At 52.4% G+C, this 23,763-nt stretch overlaps 1 protein-coding gene across 1 annotated transcript in view; it reads left to right on the forward strand.

Moving 5' to 3' along the window:
* The first annotated feature begins 827 nt into the window (after positions 1-827).
* Positions 828-23,763, forward strand: part of CDH26 (cadherin 26) — a 28,513-nt gene continuing 5,577 nt past the window's right edge. The window contains 16 exon segments of the mRNA XM_087819326.1: positions 828-887; positions 5,353-5,409; positions 6,603-6,715; positions 8,324-8,477; positions 9,636-9,780; positions 11,244-11,410; positions 11,594-11,722; positions 12,499-12,684; positions 13,757-13,858; positions 13,861-14,021; positions 15,413-15,459; positions 15,462-15,521; positions 16,591-16,857; positions 17,951-18,175; positions 18,717-18,847; positions 22,858-22,934. Coding sequence (XP_087675452.1) covers positions 828-887; positions 5,353-5,409; positions 6,603-6,715; positions 8,324-8,477; positions 9,636-9,780; positions 11,244-11,410; positions 11,594-11,722; positions 12,499-12,684; positions 13,757-13,858; positions 13,861-14,021; positions 15,413-15,459; positions 15,462-15,521; positions 16,591-16,857; positions 17,951-18,175; positions 18,717-18,847; positions 22,858-22,934 — 2,081 coding nt within the window.

The raw sequence follows: 23,763 nt of genomic DNA on the forward strand, positions 1-23,763 counted from the left end.
TTCTAATGCCAGATGCATGACCCCCAGTTGGTATAGAGACCCCCCTACTGGGAGTCTCTTTCCCATCTCCCTTCCCTCCCTCTTTAATCCCAAACTCCAAAAGGCAGACTTCTCTAAGCTTGAAAGAGATTTTGGTAGAAAACATCTGTAAACCCCAGAGCCCTGAGACATGTTTGGGATGAAACCGGCTAGTGCTTCAGAAAGAAAAGCTGACTCCCTCCCCTCCCCTCCCCTCCCCTCCCCTCCCCTCCCCTCCCCTGCCCTCCTTTCCCCTCCCCTCCCCTCTCTCTCTCTCTCTTCTCCTCAATAAAGTTATTCTTTCTTGGAGTTCTTTTCCAGTTCTTTTGTTACAAAGGAGAGGGGTTATAGGAAATACTCCTTTAAATATCCTGCTACAAGAAAAAGGTCAATCGTGGGACATTCGACTTGGAAACTTAACACAAAGAAACAAAAGCCCCACTTTCCCAGAAACCAGAGACACTGGTTTTGGTTCCTCTGACTGTGCCCTACCCCCTGGTCAGGCCCTGGTCGAGGTCTGTGTTGGCAAGTGTGAGTGGCTGTGGCCATTTCATTCCCCTCCACACCCTTCCTAGGAAGCCTGCTAGATGCTTAGGAGGTCAGGGCTCAACCATCCCCACCCTGATACACCCAAGAATGGCCAGGGGGTGGGAGGGGAAGGCTGAGATGACTGAGATGAGAGTATCTGGGACACAGTGACACAGTGACTGCAGAGTGACTCAGGAGAAGGCCCCGTGTCTGGCTCCCAGTGAGACCACAGCCCAGGATGACTTGCCACAACCAGCAGGCTCAGGCTCTGGGTTTTGGGCATGAGCTCCAGGGGCCCTCCTTCCCTGCCGTCCCTCCTGGTGCTGCTGCTGCTGCTGCAGGTGAGCGGGCTGGGACCCACGATTTGTACCTGTGATGATCTCTGTGCCGGCTCAGGGACCAGGATTGAGTGTGACCCAGCTGAGACTGGCAGGAGTGATGCTGCAGAGATCTAGCAGGGTGTGGGCAGCGAAGAGCCAGGAGTTACACAGAGGGCTCAGGCCACAGTCTGGGGGAGTGGTGAGCCAGGCTAAGGGTGCTCCATCCAAAACTGGGCTATAGCCCTGGCTGGTTGCCCTGTGGTTAGAGCGTCGGCCTGAGGACTGAAGGGTCCCAGGTTTGGTTCCAGCCAAGGGCATGTACCTCGGTTGCAGGCTTGATCTGGGCCCTGGTCAGGGTATGAGCAGGAGGCAACCAATCGGCGTGTCTCCCTCACATTGATGTTTCTCTCTCTCTCTCTCTCCCCCCCCCCACCCCCTTCCACTCTCTCTGAAAAGCAATGGAAAAAGTATCCTCTAGTGAGGATTAAAAAAACAAAACTGGATCATACGCACACACCACTTTATTTACATTTATATCAACAGACACACATTTTCCACCAATTCTTCTGTCCACACTTTACGTAAGAGTGAGACCATCTCAGTTGTGTAGGTTGTTAAACAACATTCGAATGGGCACATGTTAAAGATCTTACTGGCTTTATCGAGTGATTGGTGAATTGGGCAGCATCCTGTCTCCCGCACAGGCAGGAGGTCTGAGGAGCTGCCAGGAGAGTGCCACAGGCAGGGGGCGGGCAGGAAGCTACGCTGGCCCAGGGCTGGCTGGCTGTGGCAAAGGCACCTGCCTTTGGGGGCGGCGGGGGTCTGTCAGGCTGCTGACCAGGTATCCAGCTTGATGGGTTTAAGAACCCACTCCTGGGAGAGGGTTGTGATTCAGCGTTACAGGTATTACGGTGTTAAGCCTTCATTTGGTGACGTAGGGCTGAGCACAAGTGACTTCATTTTGGGCCTGTTGTCTCTTTACATGCCCAGTGCTTATTAAAGTGCCCGGCCCAGAGCAAGGGCTTGTTCCTTGGCACTTCGTGGGTGGAGTTAGTGTGGCGGAGGCCTGTTGGCTGTGACTTGCCTAATCTGCTTTCTGTGGAGGGGGGAGAGCTGGGAGGCTATAGCCTTGCTGGTGAGTCCCCCCGAGGGGGAGGCAGCACAGTCCTCCGGGCAGAGGCTGTGGGGCTGGATTGGACCACTCGGCTTCCTCACCAGGCCCCTCCTCTTCTGGCTGCAGAACTGGGCTAATCACTTGACCTTGGTGCTCACCTTGGCCTAAGCTGGACTCTTCTAGGGAGCTATAAAAATCCAGACGCCCTCCCCAGAGGTTTAGATTGACCTGATGTGGGGAGGGTGGCCCGGGCCTCAGGGTTTGAACTTCACCGGCTCAGCTGTATCTTCTTCCCTCGAAAGGGGAGCTAACGTCAGTACTTACTGGGCCTGGTTGTGAGACTAAGCAGGGAAGCGCACAGCAGGGTGGGCCCAGCAATGGCCCGCTGGTGCGCCATCTGCCTGTCTGTGTCTTTCTGGCTTTCTGGCCACAGTGAAATGGTTGGCGCTATTTATTCAGTGCCCATGCTGCAACTACTTATTGGATACTTACACTTGAATAAGCACTGGGATGTAAAATAAACGGAATAGGGGAAAATCCCTCTACGGCGCCCACCCACAGTCGAGGTGGCTCCCTGAGAGGGGCGCCCTGTTGGCACCGGTAGCTTGGCATTGGGAGCACTTTCTTGGTTACTTTTTGCCATAGTGAGCTGTGAGTGTTCTCACCGAGTTAGCTCTTCTAGGTCACCATTGCTTTCTACTCCCCACTCCTCTAATCTCCAAATTTGAAACTGGGACTCATTCTGCAGAGAGCTGTCACGTCTATAACCCGTCTCTTCTGAAGTCCCCACCCAGGGTGTTCATCACCCTGACAAGCAAAGACACAGCTGCGCCTCTCCTGCAGTCTCTGTCCCCTCGAGAATACTACCAAGAGCCAGACAGCTCCCGCCTGTGTGGCTGAGGCTCAAGCTGGGGAATTTTAAACACAATTTTCATGTCACTCTAGATAATGATGACAAACTGACCACATGTTGATATGAATCACATTTTTATGAAAAATAACCCTATTTTTTAAAATTCCACTTAGTTTGAGGAGTGACACTTTTGTATTTTTGCAAATCTCTTGAACGCGATATAAAAGCTGATGACCGGATTCTCCTGCTAGTCTGCATTCGGCCTGTTGTAAACCTTGTTTGGTTAAAACACGTGAAAAATTCCAGACTCACTCAGATATGTATATGGAAAGGGAAGAACACAGTACTTAATAGCCCTGAATTTGACAAGTAGTTTTTTTTTTAAGATTTTTAAAAAATTGAGTTTTAGAGAGAGAGCAAAGGGGAGAGAGAGAGACAAACTAAGGTGTGAGAGAGAAACATGGATCGGCTGCCTCCTGCACGCCCCCCACTGGGGATCAAGCCGGCAACCTGTGCCCTGACCAGGAATCGAACCAGCAACCTTTTGGTGCACAGGATGAAACTCAACCAACTGAGCCATACCGGCCAGGGTGACAGGTAGTTTCTTAACCCTTCCTTGCAATGTGGAACATGGCTGTCTGTTAACGAACTTACTCTGACATTGAAACCATCGGTCTCTTCCATTCTGGATGACTCTTACCTATGCAGGATTTTGGAATGTGATGTGTTCATCATTAGGAAACTCTTGGCTCATTCAGTCATGTAGATCTTCCAAATGTTGACACATTTTATTCCACAAGATAAAATCACATTTATGCCCTGGCTGGGTAGTTCAATTGGCTAGAACATCGTTCTGATACGCCGAGGCCGTAGGTTCAATTCCTGGTCAGGGCACATGGAAGAAGCAACCAATGATGCCTGAGTAAGTGGAGCAACAAATCGATGCTTCTCTCTCTCAAATCAATTTAAAAATCACACTTATTAATAACTCCATGGATATATCAGAAAAAACTGTTAAGTACTGGGAGAGCTGTCAAGCTCATAGGAGCAGACACGCATTTTCCAAAATCCTGCTTTTTGCTTGAAAGCTTACATTTTATTATCAGCAACATGATGCTGTGCGCTGCTTTTCTTTAAGTGACAGGCTCAGTCTGTTCCCTGTCCGTCAGGCGTCTACCCGAACAACCACAGCCTGTCATCCTGTCAAGTAACTGCTGTTCCGTAGACACAGCGGCCTGGTCACTGGCCGCTAGCAATCACCCAGTGCTTCTCCCCGGGGCAGCCCGCGCTCGCAGGCGCAGTCCCGCTTTGTGCCCGCTTCCCACCTGGCCACGAAGTGCCAACGAGACGTCCCGCCCACTCCAGGGCTGCGGCGCAGTGAGAGCCGTAAGTTTCACCACGCCACCGTTCCGCAAGTGATTTCAACAGTTAAGCGAATGCACCAACGGCTTCATTCTTAAATGCACTGGAATTTTTTCTGTCTTCCCGTCTCTCTCCTGCCTGTGCATGGGGAGGAAGACTCGTGGCAGCTAGCGGAGCCTGGGGCCTTTGCCTTCCCTGGGGCTGAGGCTCCAGCAGTTTCCACACCGGTGTCCTGTGTTCTCAGTGCAGGCCTCCCAGTATTATTATGAGTGGTTGGCCTGTGGACTCTCTGATAAGGTCGGGGAGACTGGTGAGGGATGCTCTGCAAACTGCTGCTTCAGACAGTTTCTGTTGGGTGTGGGTGTTACCAGCGTGGCATTTTTTTTGGTAATAACTAACGACTGGAAATAACCTAAATGTCCTTCCCCAGGAGCATGGATGAATAAATCATCCTCTATTCATTAGTGAACTGCTATACGGCAGTGAAAATGAATACCCTGGAATTATGAGTGTCAACACTCACATGCCTACACATGCGCATGAGCACACACAAACATATGCACACACACAGACATGCATGCATGCACACACATGCACACACACAACACACATGTTCAGTGTTGGTTTTGACAGAAACTTCAGATGTCTTTCATTCTCTACAGTTTTACTGTATATGTGTGCGTGTGTTTTGAGGGGATGAAGGTTATTGAGATATAAAATAATAAATAACCCTCAATGTAAGTCATTATGTACTAAGTTCTATTATTTTATTGATTACTATAAGATAAAGTCCAAAAATAGGAAAGAACAAAACAGGAAAAGCCCACTGGAATCCCACAACCCATTACCACCTGGTGCATTTCACAGGTACACACATCAACGTGTCCGTGCTGGGCCTGGGCAGACAGCGTGACCCCACCTTTTCATTTCATGGCTGTAAATGTCCCTACCATTGGTAGCAGGAGGGCAGAAGTCTCTGGTTAGTTCTGTATTTACACAAGATAAGTGGTAATTATGAATTGAGACATCAAGAACAAGGAATTATATTGTTCAAACTAAATGCAGTTCTTTCCTCCCCCTAATTCTTCATGATTTGTGTTTGTTCCTGATTCTGATAAGTACATTCCCTACTAATTAATGTCATTTCTATTTTTAAGGTCAACCTCATCAACAGCTTCCGGCAAGAAAATGATGACCTTACTCATCAAAGGAAGGTGGGTTTGGAAGTCAGCTTCTTTATAAACCAAGCGAGGCTCCACTTCGCTGGGGGACTGGGTTGCAGTTGTGCGTGGTCAGGGTCCTGGTGATGTTTGGCTGGCAGAAATGACTTAGTAACTGGATGTGGGCTTTTAGAATCTGACGGGCTGCCAAAGGATCGCAGATGGTGCTTTGATGTCTAATTAGAATATGAGCAATCTGCGAACATCAGAGATCAGCCCGAGGCGGATCCACGCCATTTTCTTTTTTGTGGGAACAAAAGAGTGGACTGAATACTTCCAGTGTGGCTGTGGCACCCAGGGCTGCCCACTCGTGCCCACCCCCACGCTCGGGCCACCTTGGGCCATTTCCTTCCTCACGTTCTTGTGGTCAACTCACTTCCTAATTCAGTCATTTTTTTAAAGTACATTTTTATGGATAAAAATTAATGTGACAATAAACTAGGTTCATGTGTAGTAAGTAGACGGTAACTGTGAAACACACGTGATATAAACACAACCGCGCTGTTAAATTCTATCTACAGTCTCTTGCTTGACAAGTCTCTGACCCTAATGCTGAGTCTATGTCTCACTCTTTCTGTCTTGATTACAAGGAGATCAGTAGAAAGAGAGGTTGTAAAGCCGGGCCAGGCGTGGCTCAGCGGTTGAGCATCAACCTAGGATCCAGGCGATCAGGGTTCGATTCCCGGTCAGGGCACATGCTCGGTTGCAGGCTCAATCAATGACTCTCTCATCATTGATGTTTCTATCTCTCTCTCTCCCTCTCCTTTCCTCTCTCTGAAATCAATAAAGATATATTAAAAAAAAAAAAAAAAAAAGAGAGGTTGTAAGGACCCATCAGCCCTGAATGGCAACTTCTCCTCAATGATTTCAGACAGAGAGGGAGGGAGCAACTTCTCCCTCATTCCACTACTTGCACGTCTGCTACAGGACAGGCGTAGGCACACAGTTGGCAGTGACCTTCACTGCTATGTCTCCATCGCCCCTAAAATGATCCCGTGGGTCCTGGGGAGTCTCTGGGTGGCACATGTCTCACGATTTAGGAAACTCTGCGGTTAGGGAGCAAACAGGCACGTGGCATTTCTAAGCATCAGAGGCTGCTGTGAGGATGAGAAAGGCCGTGTCACGGGCCAGCCCAGTGCCTGCCAGCACCTCCCGCTTCCTGCTAATCACTGTTACCCTCTTTCCAGGGAGAGAGCCACCCACCTCTGCGGCGATACAAGAGAAGATGGGTTGTCACCACCTTGGAACTGGAGGAAGAAGACCTCGGGCCCTTTCCCAAATTTGTTGGAGAGGTAAGGCAGCTGCTCTTTCCCTGGGAAAGGCCACCACTGTCCCCTGGATTAAGCAGGGCCCGCATGTGCCAGTGAGGCCAGGTGGCCGGGTGCGAGGAGGGACAGTGCTCTGTGTTCGCGATGCCTCCTCTGCTGAGTGGGTGACTCCTCCGCGGAGTCTCGTTGAGAAAGCCGGGGTCACGTATGGCAACGGGCTGGTTAATTCCAGCCTGTAGGTCTGAGTTATTTGGCCAAGCAGAGTCTTTTTTAAAAAAATTCATTATTTTAAAATAACTAAAAATAAGGAGACTGTAGTTACCAGAAACTGGGAGGTAGGGGCAAAAGTGAGATGAAAATAAAAAAGGAAAGTAGTCCAGTGGTTGCCAGGGCTGGAGGGAGGGAGTCATGGGGGGGGGCGTTTAATGGGGACAGAGTGTCACTTTTGCAAGATGAAAAGAGCTCTGGAGATGATGGTACTGAAGTCTGCATAGTGTGAATGTATTAATACCACTGAGCTGTGCACTGAAAAATGGTCAAGATAGTAAATTTTATGCTGTGATTTTATCACAATAAAGAAATTAGAAAAAATTGGGAGATTGTATTAAAAGTTCTGCCTTCTATAGACTTCTAAAAAACTGTAAGATCTGACCATATGGAGCCCATTCTCACATGGCAGCAATCAGATGGGGCTTGAGGAACCCAGAACATCCCAGTCCCCACTGCTCCCTACTGTCTCCCTCACTCTGAGACTGAGGATCAACTGAAGCACCAAAGACGACACGTGGTGATGCTGGAATGCCAGAATTCTTACGCTTGGCCCATGCCATTTATTTCCACCACCTTTCTGGCCGTGATGGGCCTCTGAGTGTCACACTGAGTGACTGAGTCCCCTACAGCCTGACATTCTATGATTCCTAGAACAAAATGAGGAATAACTCATTTTTAAAATGTTTATAAAAATAGTATATGCCTACTATAAAAACCATCTATAGGAAGTTTTCAAGGTTCAGTCATTAAAAGTGTGAACTCCCAAGAGTCGGGGAGTTCCTGTCCAGACACCCCAAGTCCTTCCTCTACTAGAGGCCCTCGCCGCTTCCTTGTGGACACAGTGCAGTCAGTGACTGTGCTACCTGCAGGGCGGATCCCAGATTAAACAGGTCAGGATGAGTAAGGCGCGCAGAGCGGGCTCACTCGGAGCTCTTCCTAAATGCCAGCCCGGACGGGCAGCCACTACGCAGGAGCCGGCAGGTGTTCCGTCAGGCGCTGCTCTAGGTCCACCACGGGCATCTGTGTTAGCAGATGGGGTCGCCCTCCGCCTGCTGTCCCGCGGGCCCCTCTCCTGCTCCGCTGTGCGTCACCCTGTTTCTGGGGCAGAGTGTGGACATACGAGCCCGAGCCCTGTGACGGGGCAGCGTCCAGCGATCCTTCCCATGTGGATGCACACTGGCGTTGCTTCCAGCTCTCACTGTTCATGGTCAGTGTGTTCCTCGTCCTTGCATCTTTGGGATCCGCTGATTTCTTTGGGACAAGCCCTCACATGGTTGTGGGTGCAGCCCCTCACTGCAGCCTCTGGGCCTCGGCCTGGCACCGGTTTATGCTCATTACTTTTTCATTTTTCTGTCCTTCCGGCTGTTCAGTAACATGTCTAATCACACGGCACTGATGTATTTAACCAGTGGGCCGGGTGTGGGTGAGTACCCAGAGATTGGTCTGTTTTCTGTAGAAGACCATGAGAATGGAAAGATGCATGTTCACCGCCCTGTTGACCGAGAGACAACGCCGTCTTTCCCGGTGCCTAGACCCGATCTTGTACCGCGCTGGCAGGAATCGCGTCTGTGGCGAGCACGTTAGCTGTGTGCCGGTTCCGGGAGGCGGGCGCGTTACACGCCGTGGTGAGCTTCAGAAGGGTGCACGGGACCCAGGTTAATTTTGTAATCTTTAGTTTGGACTTTGGCTTTGTAAGGATTTCTGCAGTCCTATGAACTGCTACACCCCTCCGTCTGCTGACCAGAGTCCCCACAGATCAGGGTCTCTGGGGCATAAAACAGGCAAGTTCATCCTTTGAAGACCCACAGTTGAATTCTAAGGAGAGAGGCACAGACAGACCCCCTGGGTTGCCAAATAGCTGATGAGCGAGCAACTGTACACCTAGGGACAGAGTCTTAGTGTGGATCCAGGTGTTCTTTATGATTTCATCACCCAACGCCACAGGCCACTGTGAAGTTGAAATTCAGGTACAAAATCAGGAAAGGGAATTAGAAAGTGAAATGCCCGAATCGCAGGCAGGTGGATCACGTACAACCCAACCTTCTAGGAAGATCTTAGCATGTTGGCTTTTGTTCTGTTTTGCCTTCTGCTGAAAAGCAGGCTTGGTTCTCTGCCTGCTGGCTACACATTAACACCTTGGCATGGAAAGGTGTTAACATTAGAGAGAATTGATGTATGCAGTTTTTCTCCCATGATCTCAAAATATTTATATACATAAGAAAGTATATACCCCTAACTCACTGACAGGTCTGCATCTCTAACTTTTAAACAGGTGGAAAGTTTCCCCGAACTCTAAGTCTTCTCCATGCTCCACAGAACCTGCAGGGCCTGTAAGAGAAGAAGAGCAGAGGTCACAGGGGACCCTGGGACAGTGCTTCCCAGCCTGCGATGAGTGCAGACCACCCGGGGTCTGGTTGTGACACAGATCCTGGCTCAGCGGGGGGCGGGGCCGAGACTGCCCTTCTCACAGGCCTCACATGCTGAGGACGGAGGACCTGGAGCGGACAGTTGTGGCGACCTGTGCAAGGGTAGAAATCTTCCGGCTGTAACAAAAGGCTAGGGCCCTTTCCACGTGCAGAAAACATCCCTGTCGCTTCTTTTCTCTCTTGTGATTCTGACGGTTATTTGATTAGTGCCACCAAGCCAAAGGCCCTGCCACATTAACAATTCTCTGCTTCCCAGGTTTACTTCAATGTTGTGAATCGCTTGACAGGAGAGATCGTGGACAGTTCCTTGACCTTCAGCATCAGGATCAGCGACATAAACGATCACGCAGCGCAGTTCCCTGAGGAGAATTCAGTGTCAGTGTGAGAGAACCACGCAGCAGGTGCGTGCGCGGGCCCCAGGCTGCCTTCCTCCCTGTGCCCTGAGACTCTCCTGCCTGACACTGTGGCCCCGACACTGTGGCCCCGACACTGTGGCCCTGAAACTGCGGGGTACTTGCTCCCAGCTGCCGTCAGGGAGGCAGTTCCCTGTCCGCATCCCGAGGGCCCAGGCCCTGGATCAGAGCGAGTGCCTGAGGTCTGCAGCCTCAGGCTGTGCTGAGCCCGCTGGAAGGGCCACATGTAAATACGGATCTAAATCAAGGCCTGGTGCCAGGAGGGAAAGGCAGAGCTGGGTGGCGAGTTCCTGCACATGGCTGTGAATTTCTCTCCTGGAAGGCATCGAGTCTGAGCTACAGATTCTGAGTCTTTAAGCCAAACCACTCCTAGTAGAATGTGCATCTATTTTAGTAACAAAAGGCATTATTTAGTTTGTGAAATGGTCTTTAGAAAACCTGAAAAATTCCGAGAAATGAAAACTGAAATAGAAAGCGTCTTTAATACCATCAGTAGAGAGAAGTACCATTACTGTTTTAGTTTCTATCCTGTCAGCAGTTTTCTTTGCATTTTGTGAGTGTGTATGCACAGTTATACTTGTGTGTATATATTCACAGATTTTATATATAATTTCAAATGCATATTGTTGTATGTACATACATTTAAAAAATCATCATAGTAAAAATGTATATGGGTAGGTATTAAATATTTACAAATATAGGGGCTTGCTTATTTATGTTTACTCATGAATTTTCTATTTGTAATCTAACAGTATCCTACAGTATCCAGTAGTGAAATATTTTATTTTATGGATGTGTTTTAAGGTATTTCACTAACCTCCTATTGTTGGACATTTGTGTTTTGTTGCCACTCTTCATGTTCATAAAATATGCTCCAGTGAACATATCTGAGCTAAGTCCTGTCCCATCCAAGCACATTGACTTGGTATAGATTCAGGAGGTAGAGACGCTTGTGCGAACTGCACCGTTTGTGTTCCGATTTAGGGGCCCCCAGCAGCGGGGCAGTGACGGTCCCCCGACTGCAGGCTTGAAGGCTTGGGCAGGCTTCCTGGCCCTTTCCGCCCCCCTCCCTTTGCCCACCTCCGTTAGTGTGATTCTGTGTTCTTCCTGATTTTAACCTGTCCATTCTGTATTAAGAGTGCCTGTGTCTGCCATGTACATCTCAGATGTGCTCTCCTGGGCGATCATTTCCTTTTAAATTTTGTCTGTAGTTTGTCACACATTTAAAACCTATCTATCAGCTCTGACCTTTAAGTGTTCTGCTCTTGCAGTCATAATCTTGACTGTAAATACGCCTCTTTTGTCATGTCTGGTCTCTCTACAGTTTGATTTTGTATTAAAATATATCAGCTATTCTGGGGTACACCCCAATGCCGGTCAGCAAAGCACCACCCTCCTACATCTGATAAGCTACCTTTGGCCAATAGTAACAATTTAAAAATTCTTTCCAGGTCAACCTATTTTTCAGATGTTAACCATTGATTTGGATCAAGAAAATACTCCAAATTCTCAAGTCCTTTACTTCCTTGTTTCTCAAACACCATTACTGAAGGACAGTGGCTTCGAGATCAACCGTGACAATGGAGGAATATGACTCTTGGGCTGCTTAGATTATGAGGTTATATGGTTTTTATTATTTCACAATGAAATGCTTGTCTCTGAGCCAGGACACAGCACTGCCATTGCCAGTGGGAAACCCTCTGGTGGGCTTGCTATTGAAATTCTCAAATGGGATGTCTCCTTATTAACATTTCCCTTCCTGCATCCAGAGGGCTTGACTTCCCTTTTCTTCCCCACACAGATGGCTCCTAGGTTTACACTTCTAATCAGAGTGAGGGACTGCGGGGAACCACCGCTGTCAGCCACCGCCACGGTTCATGCCAGTGTGCAGGAAGGCAACCACCACAGGCCCACGTTCACCCGGCAGGACGTAAGGTCCCCACCTGCCGCCTCCAAGTCCCAGTCCCGACATGAAGGTCCAAGCGCTAGGTGCAGTCCTACTGAGGGAGTCCCCATATCACCCTACATGCAGTTCTCCAAAATCACATAAACTAGAGCCACGAAGTGACCATATGAGTAGAGAATCACCTGATTTAGTCAAATGGGCTTACAATTTTTACTACTTTGTGCCAAAACTGTGCTCAGAAGTTTTATGTGCATGATTTCATTAACAGTGTTGGTTGTGTGAGCCTTGTTTCCAAGGTCTTCTCCAGCTTGGTGAAAGCTGTGTCCTCAAAAGCAAGGCTGAAAGAAACAAACCCTGGTACTTGGATGAGCTCCTCTAGAAAAACTGTCTCATCCCCAGAAGTATAAAGTAGCAATCTGTTCTAAAGATCTGTTTAGAACTGATCTAAGTAACTACATGAGTTCTGTTTTAGGAGAACACTAGGATTCTTGGGTAGCTTAAACTAGGATGTATTATCACTTTTAAAATTCTTAGAGAAATGGTGCATTGCACTGGGCTGAAGAATACATACCTTTAAAGTCGCTCAGCTGTGTCAGCTGGAGGCACCAAGTTATAGGGACATGGCACCAGGATTTGTTACCGATGCTTGTTCTGCTGCGTCGGGCAGTTTCAAGTCCCTTGAGGTTAAGTGAAACAACAAGAGAAACGCCCAGGCTGGGAGGGCTGTCTACTTTCCTGCTCTTTTTTTCAATTGCATTTCTTCATCCCCGTGACGTGGACACGGTGACTGCCTCTCTCAGTACAAGATCCAGGTTCCCGAAGGCTGAGTCAGCCCAGACGTGCTGCGTCTCCAGGTCTAAGACAGTGACTCGCCTTTCACACCAGCTTGGACAGCAAAATTCAACATATCCAATGGCAATGAAGACCGACATTTTGACATTCTGACTGACCCTGAGACCATCGAAGGAATCTTGCATGTTATCAAGGTAAAGCCACAGGAACGTACACAGGCTGGGTGGCCAAGTATGCTGAGATAGAAGCTGGCCTAGGTGACCACGCCGTGTCTGGAGTGCCTGAGGCACCTAGCCAGGGGCAGAGCTGGGCCAGGACTTCCACAGTGCGCCCTTGGCCCTTCCCCTCCCTGGCTCCTCCCACCAAATTAATATCGATATTAAAAGTTATTTTTTATAAGACTACGTACTTTGACATTTCATATTTTTAGACAAAATTCAATAGATTTACATAGGCCCTAAATGTTTTTTTCTGATGTGATAAAAAATATCTAAAACATTTTCTCTATCCCTGAGTTCATGTGTTTCATTCTGAATCTAAATAAATAAGAACATTTGTGCAAACCCCAGAGAGTATCACGGCTCTGGCACTTGGGCTGCTGTGCCTAATGGGGAGCCGGCCCTGCAGCGAAGGGTTGCTGTCTCTACTGACAAGGACACCAGAGCCCAGAGAGGTTGGGTCATTCTCAGGAAGTCACACATACAGAGTAGGGTTGTGACTGGGGCAGTCTGACTCCAGGGCCTTTAGTGTTAACTGCTCTCAGCTGGACCCTAGGGTGACCAGTGTCTCTGGTGCAGTGCAGGGGAGTGAACCTAGGGTCAGGCTGGGGTGGAGTCTGGGGTGGGGAAGACCTCCTGCCTGTCAGTGTCACCAGTTCCCAGGTGACGACCCACGTGCCTGGGGCTGAAATGCCCATGTATCGGAGCCTTTCTGTCCTTTTAAGTCACTGACCACCTTGTGCCCTGAATAACTGCGGTCGTTAATATGTATATTTCCTCCAGGCCCCTGATTTATTTTGCAGCAGGGCTGTCACATTAATGTTTCATTAGGTTACAGTTTTTGTTGCATTTTTCATTACCCCCGACAGATGGTGGCTCTTTCCCGCCAGCATGGGGGGGACTGCAGACATGGTTTGACAATGAGCTGATGGCTGCCTCTTGATCATACCAAAGACAAGGTGAATAGTGAGTGAAGTGCAAAGCCACAGGCTCCGGGTCCCCTGGCCGGGCAGCAGGTGCCAATGGAAGCCTCTCTGAGGGCCTGCAGGCTTTGGATTACGAAACTCACCCGCGGCGGAGCCTTGTCGTTGCCGTGGAAAATGAGGAGATGCTCTTCCACCGTGAGGGGGGCGAGCTTCGGAAGCCCAGGGGGAGGCAGTGGCCAGCGCCACGGTGAGCGTGCAGGTGACAGGCCCCAAGGACCCGCCGGCCTTTCACCCCAGCAGCTTCACCGTCAGTGAGGTCGAAGGTGCCAGGCCTGGAACTCGTGTGGGAAGTTTTAATGCTATAGACCCAGACAGCAGCCAGTTAAGGTGAGAGGGGGAAGGAGAAAGGTGGCTGCTGAAAAACAAGCTCCTTCGGTGCGATGTTGAGGTTGCTCTGTCTCAGCTATGAAACTTCTAGAAGCCCCAGGCTCCCGTTCAACGCCTTCTTCCTCCCACGGTGCTCTCTGACCCCACCAGGCTGGACTCACTTGCTCATTTCCCTTCGCACTATAGTCTTTTTCTTGTCTTAGAATAATTGCTCGTGTGTTTCCATCTCCCTGTTTACCAAAGGGTGTGAACTGGCAGCTCCCTGGCTTCTGGGGAGCAGAAGTGTTTTTAAAAACTGTGGTAAAATGTATATGACATAAGTGTACCACTTTAAGCACTTTTCAGTGTATGGCTCAGAGGCATGGCGCACAGTCACAGTGCCCTGCAGCCCACACTGCCACCCACCTCAGAACGCTTCTCATCCTGTACAACTCACGCTCTGCCCCCTTTAAAAACAGCCCCCGTCTCCGCCACCCTCGGCCCCTGGGCCACCCTTCTACACTGTCTCTGTGAATGTGGCGACTCTCGGTCCCTCATAGAAATGGAATCACACAGTATGTGTCTCTTCTGTGACGCCTGTTTTGTGTAGCATGATGTCCTCGAGGGCCACCCATATGCAGCGTGTGGTAGGGTTTCCTTTCTTTTGAAGGCTGAATAATAGAGGCTGGGGCAAAGCAGGTCTACAGTAGTGAGGATGGGAAACTGTGATACATGGACTCCTGGGGAGGGAGAGTTGCTGACCTTTCCCAATGCGATGGGGGGAGGGGGGACTTCCCTACTCTGGCCCTGTGGGGGGCCTGCTGCTCTCCCAGTGCTGGCTCTGGGTGCGGGAAGTTCCCCTGCAGCACCCTCAGCAGGCAGCTGTGCTTGGCAATCCAACATGGGTCCAAGGGTGCCATCCTTTCTGACAGGCCTTGGGGGATTCCAGAGAGCTGGGGGCGCTCCCTAATTAGAGTGGCGCCAGGTGCACACAGGTGAGGGGATGTGGAAGGCCATGTGGGATGCCCATCACCCACATTGGAGCCCTGTGAGCTCCGGGGGAAACGGCCCTGTGCTTCCCCTGCACACGCAGGCTGCTTTTCACGTTAAGCTACCAGCACCCACAGGCAACTGAAGGTGGTTCCTTTCCAGAAGAAGCGTTTTCCCTTGGTGGGCAAGTTACATTCTGTCCAACAAGGACCCCACACTCAATACGCAGAGATGTTGACTCGACGTTTGAAGAGTAGTCTTCAATCTGTTCCTTCACCAATTCAGTGACCTTCTAACTTCACCATTGTCATCTCAGGATTCCTGTGTGACTTGTGATGGGAATCGTGTCTGCTGTGACCAATTCTGATTTGACTCCTGATGTAACTTTGTGACTTTCAAGACTGCATGTTTCCTTCTTTGAGGTATAAGCTGGTCCATGATCCTGCCAGCTGGGTCACGGTGGACGCACGCTCGGAGCAGTTGTCACCAGGCAGCAGGTTGACCGAGAGTCCCCTCACATGAACGATAGCTGTGGACGCTGCTGATGATGGTAGGTGTTTACTGCAAACTGGGGGAAAGTGTTTCCTTGCTCCTGAGGGAACATGACACCGGTCAGTCTTCCAGCACAAACGGGAAAAATGCAAGCCTTTCATCCCTGTGCATGTATGCCAGTGGTTATTTTTGATGATAATTCTTGAAATGGCAAACCGGGGACCAATGCTGGGAAAGGTGGAGGGCAGTCCCTCAGAGGAGACGTCACACCCATGAGGGAGAGCAGCCAGACCAGTGCCTTCCACCTGCCCGAGGCGCTCTGGCCCTCCGTCAAGGCCAAGGTGTGAGAGTTGCAGCCGTCGGGCTCCTGCACCGGGAACGGCTTATAAGCTCAGCTAAATGCGACCGCTTGGGACAGATTTGTCATAAACCCTGGTGGGTGGTTTTGTGAGCGTGTTTCAACACTTTTCTCTATGAGCCCCAAGGCTGAGGTTTAAACCTGCCAGGGCATGGAGCAGAATAAATAACACTTTCAGGTAACTGCAGTCATTGTATTTGAGGACGTGTGTGAATTCAAACCCCGGTTCTGAGGGATGTGCAGCCCTGTGCCCTGTGTGAGTCAGTCAGCAGCCTTGGTTAGGAAGCCAGGGAGTCCATGTTTCCAATCAGTCTTAGGTTAGAGGAGGAAAGGGGGTCCTTCTTCCAGGGACTTAGAAATGTAAGACAGTGGGACCCCAAGTACCCACTGCCCGGTGTCCCCAGTGGTAACATCACAACCAGGTCGCTGCTGCGGACACAGTCCAGAAACAGATTACGTCCACCCTCACGCCACACCCGTTTTCCTCCATTCCACCCTTCTTAAGAGCTGGTGTACCCGGCATTTTATGTGTTTGGTTGGACCTGCAGATGAGTGAGGTGGTGTTTTGTTAACTCGCCCTAAGCAGACGCTCTGACTTTAGAAAAGGGGCAACAGGCAGGCCTCACGCCTCCGGAGAACTCACACTGCTAAGAGGGAAATGGTTTCGGTGCTCCGCGGGGTCGTTCTTTTCCTGAGGCGGAGTCCTCCTTTTCCAGGGGCTTGTGTGCATGGAATAGGACTTTAATTGAGAAGCAACCCTTTCCTGAATCCCCCAAGGCCACCCGCCGCAGACAGGGACAGGGACCCTGACGCTCTTCCTGTCCGACATCAATGACAACGCCCCAACTCTCCATCCCCGCCCTCAGTCCCTGGAGGTCTGCGAGTCCTTGGTGCCCAAGCCCCTCCTCGTCGAGGCAGAGGACAGCGACCTGGAACCCTACTCGGACCCATTCACATTCGAACTGGACACTACCTGGGGACATGCAGGAGACACGTGGAAAGTGGGAGAACATTGGGGTGAGTGTGTGTAGGGGCCAGGGGTAAGAGACTAAAATGCCAGAAACCTGACTCAGGCTCAAGACAAAAAGGGATGTACTGGCTCATGTAGCAGAGGACCAGGCAGGCCTGTGTACCAGCAGATGTGTCTAGGTACTCTGGCCACCCTTGGACATTGCCTTTCCCTACCTTGGCTTGGCCTTTCTCTGGGCTCCTTCATTTTCAGGCAGGTCCTCCTCTGGGGGCCAAAGGGTGGCTACTGGGCATCCCTGAGACTCATCCTGGTACCTGGCAAGAATAGTTGTATCACTGCATGGCTTGGGTCACCTGCCCTGCCAATCACCGTGAGTAGGAGAGGGAAGGAGATACACTTACTGGCTGGTACTGAGCCCACACCTGAACCTGGCTGGTGGGCTTGGCCTCCCCTGACTCCCATGGGCTGGGAGTTCAGGAGTGTGGGCTTCTCTACAGAACTGGGGTGCTGCTACCAGGAGGAACCACTGGCATTGGCTATCAGTATTCTCCTGTGAGTGGTCTGTAGCACCAGAGCTTGTTTTTCTCTGTGTGTATAGTTCCAAGGCCCAGGGGCTGGTAGAGTACTGGCCCTTTCCCCAAGAGGTCTGGCCTTGCTCTGGCTCCTGGGAGCGGATCTCCAAGCTCTTGGCATGTCCTGCCTGACAAAGGGTTTACCTGGGAGTCTGGGGCCATCAACAGGAACAGTGTGGCTCAGGGTGGGGCTTTGGGTCACATGGGCAGCCAACCAGGCCGATAAGACCGAGTCTGATAAGGACTCTGGATGCCTCACTCGGGTGGCTTTCCTGGCTGGCAATGTTCCATGGGTGTTGTCACTCATCGATGCCATGGGTAATACTGTGCTGGCTCCACATGTCTGGGCTCTATCCTGCATGCTTCTTCCCTCCGTCTACTGGCATGGGGAGTCCCTAAGCTTGCAGCTGCTGTAGGAAGTGAGGGTGGTCTGGGTGACTGCCCCTCCAACTCTGCAGTTGGCTAACTTCTGTACAGAGCCTCTGCACATGGAGGCATTTGTAAATATCTGCCCAGCAGCTGTACAAATGAGGGAGCCCATGCATTCATAATTCCTTTCCCCTTACAGGCCGGTCGGTGGAGCTTGTAATGCTGAGAAGCCTGCCTCGTGGCAATTATTCAGTGCCACTTGTCATTGGAGACAGACAGGGACTTTCCCAGAGGCAGACCGTCTATGTGAGGGTCTGTTCCTGTCTTGGCGGATCCACGTGTGTGGCAGAGCCATCAGCCACAGGACCGGAGCCTCTCATGGGAGTCCTTGCCCCTCTCTGTGCAGTGTTCATGGCTCTGGCAGGTCAGTGGTCCAGGGCTGTCCAGGCTGTAAGCCAGGGGAGCGGAGCCCTCCGGGTGGGGAGCAGGTGATGGCGGAGAGCAGTGGGATGCCTACAGAATGGCTCATCGAGTCCCAGACTCAGACCAAAGGTCACCGATCTGGTCAGATGTGCAGTGTGACAAAAGCAGCTTCTAGTCAATAAGCAACAATCTACAGCAAGGGAACCCACAGAGAGACAGAAGGCGACCCCAAGGTTTGTAGTGAGGCCGGACCAGCAATACACAGGTGTCCCCCTGGGCTCCTGGGTCTGGGGAAGGCGAATAGGAGGCTAGATTTTCAAATAAACATAACATGCCTAGTCACATGGTATTAGTCAACCAAGTCAACAAACAGTTCCTTAGCACCTGAGCCATGGGCTGTGCTAAGCTCTGCAGCTGCAAAGATGATTAAGGCACATCTGACCCTGTCATTCACGCTGAGTTTCAGGTCAACAGACATGACCATGTTGCAGCCTCTGACACAGACGAGCTTGTTTAACTCACTCTGATTTGTCTCATCACAGTCGCTCTGCTTTTCCTGCTGCGATGCGACTGTGTGTCTGGAGCCAAGAGGCGCAGCTGCCCTGTCCCGCATGAAGGCCAGCAGACCTTGATCACGTGCAACGAGGACAGTGGGGCCACTTCAGCCCAGGCAGTGGGAGGAAGCACTTCCCGTTTCATGACAATGACATTGGTAATGAATCTACCTGTTTTCCCACTCACTGTGCCTGCCTCTCCCGTCCGCACTCACTCATATTTGAGTAGCAAAAGGGGGAAAACATACCTGACAAAGCTGTCTAACTTAACTAAATTGGTTTATTATTTTAGGTCAGTGGTTCTCTATGCGGGGTGATTCTGTCCCCCAGGTGACATTTGGCAATGTCTGCAGACAATTTTGATGGTCACAGCTCAGCTGGGGTGGGGAAAGGATGCTCTTGGTACCTAGTGGCTCGATCCCAGGGATACTGCTAAATGTCTTCCAATGCCCAGGATGATCCCATAACAGAGAAGTATGTGGCCCATGTGTCAGCAGTGCTGAGTTTGAGAAACCTTGTTTAGGGGAAAAATGGTTTTTACCAGGTAGAGTTTCTCTCAATGGACAAAGTGCTGGGCTCACTAAATGAGTCCACACTGGATTCTTGGCCATGGCCTGGGATAGAGGAAGGCAGAACCCCTCTCCCATCCTACTGGGCAGAGACTGAGCTCACTGGCCTTAAAGGGACAAGACCCAAGCTTGCATCCTATTAGCCTCGTCATATTGAGCATGTCGTTTAACCCCACATCCTTCACTATGAATCAGGGATGATAAAATTAACCTCACAGATTTGTTGGGAATCAAAGAAGACAATGCCCATGAAAACGTCCCATGGTCCCCCCGACACAAGGTAATCAGCCAGCATCTGCTGGCTTTTCAAACCTGCTGCTTCTGACACCAGCTCTGCCATATCTGTCGTGTTTGTAGCCCTCCTAGGCTGGGGTTGGCCGGGCCATGAGAAGAAAGCACTGAAAACTCTCCTGTCTGTCTCCACCAGGAACTAAGGTGGCTGATCTAAAAAATGAAAGCCAAAGAAATGTCAAAAGGCAACACCGAGGATGTAGGTCGCCCATCTCTGCTGTCTTTGACCTCCACCTACGGTTTTCTCCTGGGAGGAGGAGACTGGTTGTAACTCATGTGACGCTCTTGGGAAAAGATCCTCCGATTAATGTTGGCTTTATGACCTAGTAAATAGTGAGACATTCTGTAAAATGACTGGTGGCTGGAGAAGCTGGTGGTCCGCCAAGACTCCTTGGATTCTTCCCCCCTTTCTCTGCCCTATCTACCTACCAGCAGCCTTGGGTCACGCTGCAGATGTACATGCCTGTGGTCCACACGGACTCACTCTGAGCCTTTCCTGGTGTAGGGGGGAGAAGGCAGGAGGCTTGGTCCAAACTATGCAGATCGCTGGGTCCTCTCACCCCAACGATGAGAGCAGCAATTAACCTGTTTGTTTGTGTCATCTGAAGGAACTATCTTGACAACCACTAGTGCTTTGTGTAAGGGATAAATCACCCTGCCTCAGGCAGTTCCACTCTGCTCTGAAGCTCTACCATCCAGCACAATGGAAATGGCTCCCTGCTGGCCTGGGGACTATGCTTAGCCTCCTGCTTGGTGGGATGCTGCTGAGGCTGTGGAGCTCGGAGGAGATGTAGCGAAGTAACCTCCCCGAGTGCCAGCTGCCGGCACGGCCAAGGGCGAAGAGGTCACGGTGATGCCCAGGCGCCGCTCTTGTTGGCCGGCAGCTCAGGAGTGGTCTCCTGGGAAGGAGGAAGCGCGACAGAAGCAGAGCAGGTGCGAGGGAAGCTCCCGAGGGCAGGCTCCGGCCAGGCAGGCGGGAGGGAGCCTGGTGGCAAATGGCACCGGTCAAGGACCAGCCGTCGGGGAGGAGAGCCCCCTGCAGGCAGGACACGGGGTCTCTGTCCTCTTCTGGTACCAGGACATTCTTCCCCTTGTCTCCTACAGTTCAGGATACACCCCATTTCTGCCAAGGTACCTTTAGGGCTCTGAGCGCCGGGGACACAACAAGCCTGGGTTTAGATGACAAAACTGTGGCTTCGATACATAATCTAAGTGGCCCTCGACGTTCATATGTAAAGTGAGGTTAACAACGTTTTCTCTCTGACTTAAATTTATCCGACGATTTAAGCAAATAACAAAATATGCATGGGAGGCCTTTAGCACAGACTAGGGCGCGCCAGTGTTACAGCGATTACCGCCACGTCTCTGTGGCCACTGGCCGGTGAGGCCATCCCCGGTCCGTGGCGCGGGCGCCCGCCTGCACCTGCGCGCTGCCCAGGCCTTGCTGTGGCCCGGGGCACTCGCCTCGCCCCAGACGCCACCGCGGATGCCCCCGCCGTCCACCGAGAACTGAAGGCGGCCGCGCTCCACCAGCAGCAGAGGAAGGAGCAGCCTACAGCCCCGCCAGGGAGCCGGGCAGGCGCAGGTCCGGGAGGCCAGGGAGGAAGAGGGAGAGAGGAGGAGGAGGAGGAGAGGAAGAGGGAGAGGGGGAGGAGGAGGAGAGGAAGAGGAAGAGGGGGAGGGAGAGAGGAGGAGGAGGAGAGGAAGAGGAAGAGGAAGAGGGAGAGAGGAGGAGGAGGAGAGGAAGAGGAAGAGGAAGAGGGGGAGGAGGAGGAGGAGAGGAAGAGGAAGAGGGAGAGGGAGAGAGGAGGAGGAGGAGAGGAAGAGGGAGAGGAAGAGGGAGAGAGGAGGAGGAGGAGAGGAAGAGGAAGAGGAAGAGGGGGAGGAGGAGGAAGAGGAAGAGGAAGAGGGAGAGAGGAGGAGGAGGAGAGGAAGAGGGAGAGGAAGAGGGAGAGAGGAGGAGGAGGAGAGGAAGAGGAAGAGGAAGAGGGGGAGGAGGAGGAGGAGAGGAAGAGGAAGAGGAAGAGGGAGAGAGGAGGAGGAGGAGAGGAAGAGGGAGAGGAAGAGGGAGAGAGGAGGAGGAGGAGAGGAAGAGGGAGAGGAAGAGGGGGAGGAGGAGGAAGAGGAAGAGGAAGAGGGAGAGAGGAGGAGGAGGAGAGGAAGAGGGAGAGGAAGAGGGAGAGAGGAGGAGGAGGAGAGGAAGAGGAAGAGGAAGAGGGGGAGGAGGAGGAGGAGAGGAAGAGGAAGAGGAAGAGGGAGAGAGGAGGAGGAGGAGAGGAAGAGGGAGAGGAAGAGGGAGAGAGGAGGAGGAGGAGAGGAAGAGGAAGAGGAAGAGGGAGAGAGGAGGAGGAGGAAGAGGGGGGCGGGCCCTGCAGCCCGGCTCCTGGAGTTCCTCCCGCGGCCCCGCCGGCGCTCCCGGCCCCCTTGGTGAAGGCCCGCCGGCCTCGGAAGCCCGGGTGGAGAAGGTCCGCGGGTTGCGGGGTGCTCCCCGCGGCCGGAGGCGGCTGAGCCCCGGGAGGAGACATCCAGCCCCTCCGCACCCCAGCCCCGGGAAGAGACATCAGCCCCTCCGCACCCCAGCCCCGGGAAGAGACATCAGCCCCTCCGCACCCCAGCCCCGGGAAGAGACATCAGCCCCTCCGCACCCCAGCCCCGGGAAGAGACATCCAGCCCCTCCGCACCCCAGCCCTGGGAAGAGACATCAGCCCCTCCGCACCCCAGCCCCGGGAAGAGACATCAGCCCCTCCGCACCCCAGCCCCGGGAAGAGACATCAGCCCCTCCGCACCCCAGCCCCGGGAAGAGACATCCAGCCCCTCCGCACCCCAGCCCCGGGAAGAGACATCAGCCCCTCCGCACCCCAGCCCCGGGAAGAGACATCAGCCCCTCCGCACCCCAGCCCCGGGAAGAGACATCCAGCCCCTCCGCACCCCAGCCCCGGGAGGAGACATCCAGCCCCTCCGCACCCCAGCCCCGGGAGGAGACATCCAGCCCCTCCGCACCCCAGCCCCGGGAATGCGCGGGGAGCCGCCCGGAGCCCCGCGCCGCCTCCCGCACGACGGGCTCCGCTGAACGAGGGCCCCTCCCGCCGCTCCCGGGAACGCGGAGCCAGAGCCCCACCTCCCACCCGTCGGGTACGGCCCCCCCCCCACCCCCGTGAATCAGTGCCCCCGACTTACAGCGCAGGGCGCTGGACGTGCCCTGGGGTGGGGCAGATACGCGTTAGGGGAGAGGTTGCTCCCTGGCGCTCATTTCCGCCCTGTGCCCGCAGGTGGGGTCAGCGGTCAGGCATCGGATGCCCGCCCAACCCACGGGCACGGCGGAGGAAGGCGCCGAGCTGCTGCCCAGGTAAGGGGGCCGGCGGGCAGAGAGGGGGCTTCGGGGTGGTTCGCGCGGCAGACAGCCTGGCTGGTTCCCCAATCCCGCGGCCCCAGAGCAGCCGCCCCACACCTGTCGGTGCCGCTTTCATGACTTTGCCACATGCATATGCCACTGGTACTAGTGCACTTCTAAATATTATTTTTCTTTAAATGGACTTGCATCTAAATAAAGTACACTTCTGTAGAAGCTTGTATGTTCCAATTGTAAATAAAAAATCAGTTTTACTTGTATAGCGGAAAATAGACGCAATAGGAACAGGGCCCAGTAATTGCAGGTAGAAACGCTGCCGGCCAAACCCTCGGGTGTCTCCGTGAAAAGGAGACGTAAAAGCCATGCTGGCCCCAGACAGAGACTTTCTCCTGAAGTCACCAGGAGAATAAACAAGGGAATCGTTTTCTCACCAGGCAATTCAATGTCATTTAAAACCCTGCCCCCTCTCTAAGTGGTAGGTGACCCTGCCTCGGGAACAGGGTGTTAGTGCAGGGCTGGCATAAGCGATGGAGCAGGTGCCAGGCTGCGGTGAGCAGGGCCGCCCTTCCTCGTTCGTGCACGATGTGTGGGCTGGTGGTGGCCTCCTCTCTCCTTCCTCCCTAACCGCCCACAAGCATCCGATGCCAGCAGCCTGCTCTGTAGGCACAGTGCTCACTCTGATTTGCTGCCCATGTCCTGGATGTGCACTCTGCAAGCTCAGTCCCACGAACATTCTTCCAGAGCCTGTGGGCGAGGGCACCTTGTTTCCCATTTACAGGGAAGGAAACCAAGGCCTGTGGCTTCCATTTCTCGGTGTGTCTCTGGG

The sequence above is a fragment of the Miniopterus natalensis genome, chromosome 7 (assembly GCF_054644295.1).
Source record: "Miniopterus natalensis isolate mMinNat1 chromosome 7, mMinNat1.hap1, whole genome shotgun sequence".
NCBI lineage: Eukaryota > Metazoa > Chordata > Mammalia > Chiroptera > Miniopteridae > Miniopterus > Miniopterus natalensis.